The sequence below is a fragment of the Alosa pseudoharengus genome, unplaced genomic scaffold (genome assembly GCF_046254945.1).
Source record: "Alosa pseudoharengus isolate Yale_2024_CS ecotype anadromous, Long Island Sound unplaced genomic scaffold, YU_APseudo_1.1 YU_APseudo_1.1_scf_21, whole genome shotgun sequence".
NCBI classification, from domain to species: domain Eukaryota; kingdom Metazoa; phylum Chordata; class Actinopteri; order Clupeiformes; family Clupeidae; genus Alosa; species Alosa pseudoharengus.
In genome coordinates, this window is record NW_027468674.1 from 477,747 (window position 1) to 485,246 (window position 7,500).

Consider the following 7,500-nt stretch of genomic DNA (forward strand, 5'->3'; position numbering starts at 1 on the left):
TAGCAAATAATGGAAATAACATAATGTATCTGATAGTGAATGCAACTCCATTGGCACGAGTTCCTCGGTATAGCACACACGTGTTCCTCGGTATAGCACACACGTGTTCCTCGGTATAGCACATACAAGTTCCTCGGTATAGCACACACGTGTTCCTCGGTATAGCACATACAAGTTCCTCGGTATAGCACACACGTGTTCCTCGGTATAGCACACACGTGTTCCTCGGTATAGCACATACAAGTTCCTCGGTATAGCACACACGTGTTCCTCGGTATAGCACATACAAGTTTGACCACCCTATGATGGTTGACCAGCTAGACCAGCAAAACTCTTGCGAAAACATACCTTCAGCTGGTTTATCCACCTAACGATGGTAATTCAGCTGGTTTTGCTTGTCGTACCACCTCAAGCTGGTCATTTTAGCTGGTGTTGCTGGTCTACACTGCTGGTTTAACTGGCCGTGCCAGCTTATGTTGGTCAAACCAGCATGACCATCTTACACCAACAATGTCAAGCTTGGCAGGCTGGTCACCAGCATGACCATCTTGCACCAGCTGTATCCCACAAGACAGGCTGGTCAAACCAGCATGACCAGCTTCCTCAGATGGTCACGCCAGCATATCCAGCTGGTGGCCCAACCAGCTACACTAGCAAAGACCAGCAAGAGCTGGAAGAAAACCAGCAAAGACCAGCTAAAATCTGCTACCAGCAGCTAGAAACCAGCTCTAACCAGGGTGCAACATTTAAAGAGTTAGGCTTTTGAGTAGGTCTCTAACCAGGGTGCAACATTTAAAGAGTTAGGCTACATTGTTAATATTTGCAATTTCAGATTCAGTACTGGTCAGCTAAAAGTAGCCTTGTAGGCCTACAGTACTTTCACGCCTAACAATAACCTATATTAATTTTGTCACCTTTGCTAAATTTACCTTTTGTTGAGCTTTATTTTACCGTTATGCTTTAACATCAGTAAAGCTTCGGGCTTCATTCATCTTTTTATTCTTCCATTAGAAATGACTACACTACGCACATCTCTATGAAATTATGTATTTAGGGCTAATCTATATTTTAAATAAGCAATCATGGAAACAATAAGTCAATACAGCCTATTACAGATATTGTGAGTAACACAGGAATTACTGAAATTTAAATTGTAATGCGTTACCTTATTTCGTTACCCAATGAAGTAACGAAATTACAGTAACGCGTTACCCCCAACACTCCCAGTAATTAATTTAGATATAACTGACGTCTGCCTTGCTAACAGCCTAACCTGTAATTATGACCGCCGCGCAGCAAAGCGGCGGTAATATAGGTTTAGTCAGATTTTTATTTATTGATGTATTTTTTTTTTTTTTTTCGCATGTCCAAATTTCCGTTAAGGATTCCTGGGACACTGAAAGACCGGGGTACACGAAACTTGGTATGCATGTAACCCCACATGGATAGCATGGAACTATCATTTTTCGTTTTGATCTGTAGCCCCCCCCGCTGGACTGGACCCCCCGAAAGGAGGGTAGGGCAGACACAGTTTTCTGTTAATATTTCGAGAACCGTAGGGTTTAGGACAGGGGTGGGCAACTAATTTCCCCCAGGGGCCACATGACAAACTGGGACTGTTGAGGAGGGCCGGACCCAAAATACCGAACTCAAGTCTGAACTCAATTCTGTTCTATTCTGTTCTTGTATAACATTAAGTAAATCATATGATTTTGTTTAGTCGTAAGAACAGATGAAAATGTGAGGGAGACAATGGAAAAACAGCAATATTTAATCTATGTCCAGTATTTAATCCTCATTCTCGAAAATTATTTTTTGACATTGACATTTTTTTCAGTTTTCAAAGACTGATATAAAAAAGTACTACAATGTCTATATAATTAGGCTAGGTCATGAAAATGTGAAGGAGTCAGTACAACCTAGGCCTGTGCCACCATTTCATCAACACTCAGCAATATTTCCTCATTAAATCATTACCATCATTAAATTAACTCTATGCAGAATTAGACTACGAAAATGTGGAGCAGACAATAGTAGGCTGTCATTAGTTAATCAACATGCACAAAGAAAACTATTTTAAAAATGTAGGCTATGTTTTTGCTTTAACCCTTAGAACCCTAAGCTGTTTTTAGGGCATTTTCACTACCTTTATTCATAAGAATTTATTCTGGTCATTGTAAGTGCCACACACATATATTATATATTGTTTTTTTCAGGAGAGTTTAGGCTATTCAGATCTGCCATCATTTCATGTATTAATACTAGCATTGATTTTATTTTGATTTTTAAAGAATTAAAATATAAAAAGTGTATTATAAAAATTCTTATATTTCGACATGTATCTCACCACAGCAAGCTCACAGCTCTACATGCATTTCATGTGTGTGTAGGGCAGACTGTCCTGAATCGGGCAATATAATTGCCATGTTGGAGGGATACTCTGGGGCTGAGCAATTTACAGAAATATTTGCTGTGTGATTTACGGAAATAAATGCCATTTTTTATTTAGTGATGAAAAATGACCTTTCTGCGCTCCATATCTGTGACACGAACTGATCTGACCTGACTTGACCCGAGGTTGCGTGTTAGCCTGCGTGCCTGTGTGTATGCAGTCATAATAATTCTCAACTCTTTACTGCATTGCCATGAACAAAGTAAAGGCAAAAAAGGTGTTTATTTGTTGAAATTGGGATGCAATGTGAGCCTTGAATTGGATGCCATGCAGGAATTTGCTAGGATCTCAAAACCGGAATATGAACATGCTTTGCCATAGAGAAACACATGATAGCATTGGATTATAAACATGCTTTGCCACAAGAACAGACAAAAACGTGGGGTAAGTCCAGCTATATGAAGTTATTATTTTGCTGTCACTTCGTCTGTTTTATAACCCAGAAGGATGTACTTGGTATCAAATGATAGCTCTGAGTCTCCTCTTTCATCTGACATGCGTGGCATATCTATGCGATCACGGGTCCGCGAGTAATTCAAACGAGAGTAATGAGTGTGCAGCGTTGGTTTGTGTACATGACGTTATTATTTTGCAGTCACTTCGTCTGGTTTTATAAGCCAGAAGGATCGAAGGAGTAATTCAAACTAGAGTAATGTGTGTGCAGGTGAATGCAGAGAAGTATAGACTGTAAATATGATGCAATTTGATTTAATTTCATGATTTTTTTTAATTTTCATACTTGATCGTACAGACAAGTGTGTAGTCTCGTTGGAAAGCCCCACTTCTGCTCTGTCGTGCAATAAAGGTTTCATCTCGCTGCGATGAACCGTTCCGGAGCAATGTAACAGAGAAGAAAGGGTGTGTTTTTTGACGCACTTTGCGTCAATCGGGTTCTAAGGGTTAACTTTATGCACATAACTGTGATTGGTCAACTCGCTCTGTGTGTTGAGACGGCTGCTTCAAGCAACCTGTGGGTAGTAGCATCATACTAGTTCGCTAACATAAGCTTTGCAAATAAACTCAGACATATTTTGGTTACAATTACGGGGTTATCCGATTGTAAACTGTCTATCTGCCAGTAACGTTTTGAAATGAACACTTCGTATCGCCAACGAGCAGCAGTAGGAGTTCGTTCTAACAACCTTTGCGGTGGTGAGCCACGCAGACAGAAGAGACACAAAACTTTAAAAGGGTTACGCCGACGTAAAGGCAACTGCATTGTGTCGACGCAGAAGCATAAATTCTATTCACCAGCACATCAGTGAGGGTGTTTACGTCGTATGCATCCACGCACAAATGTATGGGCGTACAAATAGGCTAGCAGTCGTTTTCAAAAATAAAAACAACGATATTGATTTGCATGCATTATCTCTATGCTAGGCTCTTGACTATTGTTCGATCTTACGCGGGCCGGTCAGGGAAAGCCCACGGGCCGGATGTGGCCCGCGGGCCGTATGTTGCCCATGTATGGTTTAGGAGGACCATTTTTTTTGTATGTTGATCTCAAGGGGCCATGTCAACCCATTCCATAACCACTCATTTCATGTATAGCGCCACCTAGTTAAACACAAAAAAGTAAAAATGAGGTGTTGTAATCGCAGGTATCTGTGACCTAACATAGTCAAAACTGCACGAAATTGGAAGTGTAGGATCATTATGACACCCTCTGAATGCACACCATTCGTGGAATTCTGTTCATGGGGGCCACACAATAAATTAATTTATGTTACTATACACCAACTGGCCTGTAGGTGGCCGGAGACAGTTTTCTGTGAATATCTCGAGAACCGTAGGGCCTAGGAGGTCCACCTTTTTTTGTATATTGGTCTTAAGGGGGCATGTCAACCCATCCCATTACCACTTATTTCATGTATAGCGCCACCTAGTTAAACATTAAAAAGCAAAAAATTAGGTGTTTTCATCACAATATCTCTGGCTGACATGGTCAAAACTGCACAAAATTGAAAGTGTAGGATCATTATGACACCTTCCGAATGCATGCCAAGTTTTGTGAACTTTCGTTCATGGGGGGCCTTACAATAAAATGATTTATGTGTACATTTAGTGACCGTACACCAACAAGGATTCCTGGGACACTGAAAGACCGGGGTACACGAAACTTGGTGGGCATGTAAACTTACATGGATAGCATGGAACCGTCGTTAGCATAGCATGGAACCCCCCCCCCGCTGGACTGGACCCATCGAAAGGAGGGTAGGGCAGACACAGTTTTCTGTGAATATCTTGAGAACCGTAGGGCCTAGGATGACCAATTTTTTCTGTATGTTTGCCTCCAGGGGTCATGTTAACCCATTCCATGTGCACACATGTGCATAAACAGATACACACTCACACACATACATTCACAGTAATCATACGTATGACACATACTCACACAGTAGACATATGTACGCATGCATGCACATGCACAAACACACATACGCAGACAAACACACATGCACGCACACACACACACCCACACACATAAACATAAACGTGTGCACGCACACATGCACACAATTCAAGAATTTCTCAGAATTATGAACAGGCAAGATGGGGGTGGGGTTGTATAAAATTTATTTTACATGTGAAATCTATGAACTAATCATGTTTTGGTACTTGTTGTCTAGCAGATACCAGTGAGAATTGAGTGTGGATAATGCAATTTAGTGAGACAGTTAGAATCATATATCATATAATATCATAATAGAATCATATGCTGGACTGGGCGGCGGTCATATTTTGTACCGCTCTGTGGTACATCTAGTTAATTTAGCTGTAACTGACGTCTGCCTTGCTGTAATTGTAATTAAAGCAACACCAAAGAGTTTTTTGTACCTTAAAATAATGTTTCCAAAATCGTTTCCGTGGTTCATCAACTCGTAACAGGGTGAACGGCACTTCTGCATTCTCTTCGCGACTCTCTATCGGCTATAACCGCACTATGCAAGTTTGCCAGATCGGGTAGCGGATCTGTAGTTTGATGGAATGAGACATAAGAAACTACAAATTTGACTTGCTTCTGATATGTCGCAATATATCATACATACATTGTTATTTCCAAAGCCAGTGCTGGATAAACAAATAGCGTGCGTGCGACAAGAAAAGTGCTTTGGTGTTACTTTAAGTTAAGCTGTAACTGACGTCTGCCTTGTGGAAATTGATTTAGCTGTAACTGATGTCTGTTGTTGTAGGGCTGCCAGCGTTAACGCATTAATTAGGGGCAGCCGTGGCCCACTGGTTAGCACTCTGGACTTGTAACCGGAGAGTTGCCGGTTCGAGCCCCGACCAGTGGGCCGCGGCTGAAGTGCCCTTGAGCAAGGCACCTAACCCCTCACTGCTCCCCGAGCGCCGCCACTGTAGCAGGCAGCTCACTGCGCCGGGATTAGTGTGTGCTTCACCTCACTGTGTGTTCACTGTGTGCTGTTTGTGTTTCACTAATTCACGATTGGGTTAAATGCAGAGACCAAATTTCCCTCACGGGATCAAAAAAAAAAAGTATATATATACTTAATCATGCGTTAATTAAGGACCAAGCATAACGCAGATTCATACATGCAACATGTCCTGAGTAATGTTTACTCATTAGTTCATTGTCAAGTTCAAGTTTATTTGTAATATGTCAAGGACAACTGTAGGCTTAAATGAAATGTTTGTGGTGAGACTCGGGTATTCTACAGGCTGCAGCAGCTGAAAGATATCACACAAATTCACCCTCCTTGTCGATAACATTAGTATCCTATACTTTACCTTACCAGGCAAAACCCCGTGGTTGCCTTGCATTATTTATTACTGAGTGCATCTTCAAAAGAACAAAAACGCGGAAAATTATGTTTTAGGATATGACAGAATATCTACATACATTTTTACAGGGGGTCGTATTTGCACGGTAATTTATTTTACCCAAGGTATTTGTTCTGTTTACAGAAGGTAAAAGTCGTCGTAATTTCTACAGATATTCTCTGTATAATTACTGACATGGCACATTTGGACGGGACTAAAACCCCTGGTAATAATTACTTTACCCCACATCTCCACGTAAAACTAATCCCACGTAAAACTAATCCCATCCAACTAATCCCATCCAACAACTGTATTTGCTTAAAAATATGCTGTAAGACGCTTGTGAAAGAAGGATATTCAGCTTTCAAGCAACAAAAACGGCAAATTCCCAAGTTCACATTAAAACTGTTGGACATGAAGGTCACATGGACTCCAAACGAACGACAACGTGAAGACGAGCCCCCAACTGGGCAAGTAGTAAAATGTCCCCAGTTTATTAGCCTACTTGTTATTCCCACATGAAGCAATGTAACTGATGATGTTATCACTGGGAAAATGTTTTAACCATGCACATGAACGCACCGTTAGTGTGAGTACACCCTTAGAGACATTGGAAATGGTGCTCCTTGTTGGTGCCCCCCCCCCCAATCCCAATCCTCACCCACCTTTCTTATGCAGCCCTGGCCACTTAATCTACTAAACCCCTCTTCTACTGCCCCCCCCCCCCATAAATGCACAAATAGGCTGACACCAGACATAATTTCACTGCATTTCTTACTTCCAGTAACTTTATGTGACAATAAACTTCCTTGTATCCTTATCCTTGAAATAGACATTTTTCGATTGGAATAAATGACTCGAGTTTCGATTTAAAATCGATTTGTTTTTTTGCCCAGCCCTAATATACTTCTCCTTAGATTCTAAATTATCTTTAGGCTAATTTAACAACACATGTTATTATCGTGTGTATGTGTGCGCGCGCGCGCGTTGACGCTCATGCCCGTACAGCCCGTATGCCGGGAACGCGCTTGTACAATTTCCGGCGGCTGGGTTCTGTTGTTGGATGTACCGTTCTGTTCTGAATCAGGATGGTACTCGTCAAGGAATAGTGAGTACATAACTGTAACTGTTTTAAGTGTGTTTCACATTCACACTTGTGCACAACTGAAACCACGAGCAAATATTAATTTAGGTGTATACAATATTACATAATCGCCCACAGTAATGTTCTGGCAGTGATTTGGCGAGCTAGCATTGGCTAACAT

At 41.3% G+C, this 7,500-nt stretch overlaps 1 protein-coding gene across 1 annotated transcript in view; it reads left to right on the plus strand.

Moving 5' to 3' along the window:
- The first annotated feature begins 7,251 nt into the window (after positions 1-7,251).
- pitpnbl (phosphatidylinositol transfer protein, beta, like) overlaps positions 7,252-7,500 on the plus strand; it is a 34,546-nt gene continuing 34,297 nt past the window's right edge. The window contains exon 1 of the mRNA XM_076297591.1: positions 7,252-7,343. Coding sequence (XP_076153706.1) covers positions 7,324-7,343 — 20 coding nt within the window. The 5' untranslated portion in view covers positions 7,252-7,323. The remainder of the gene's footprint in view (positions 7,344-7,500) is intronic.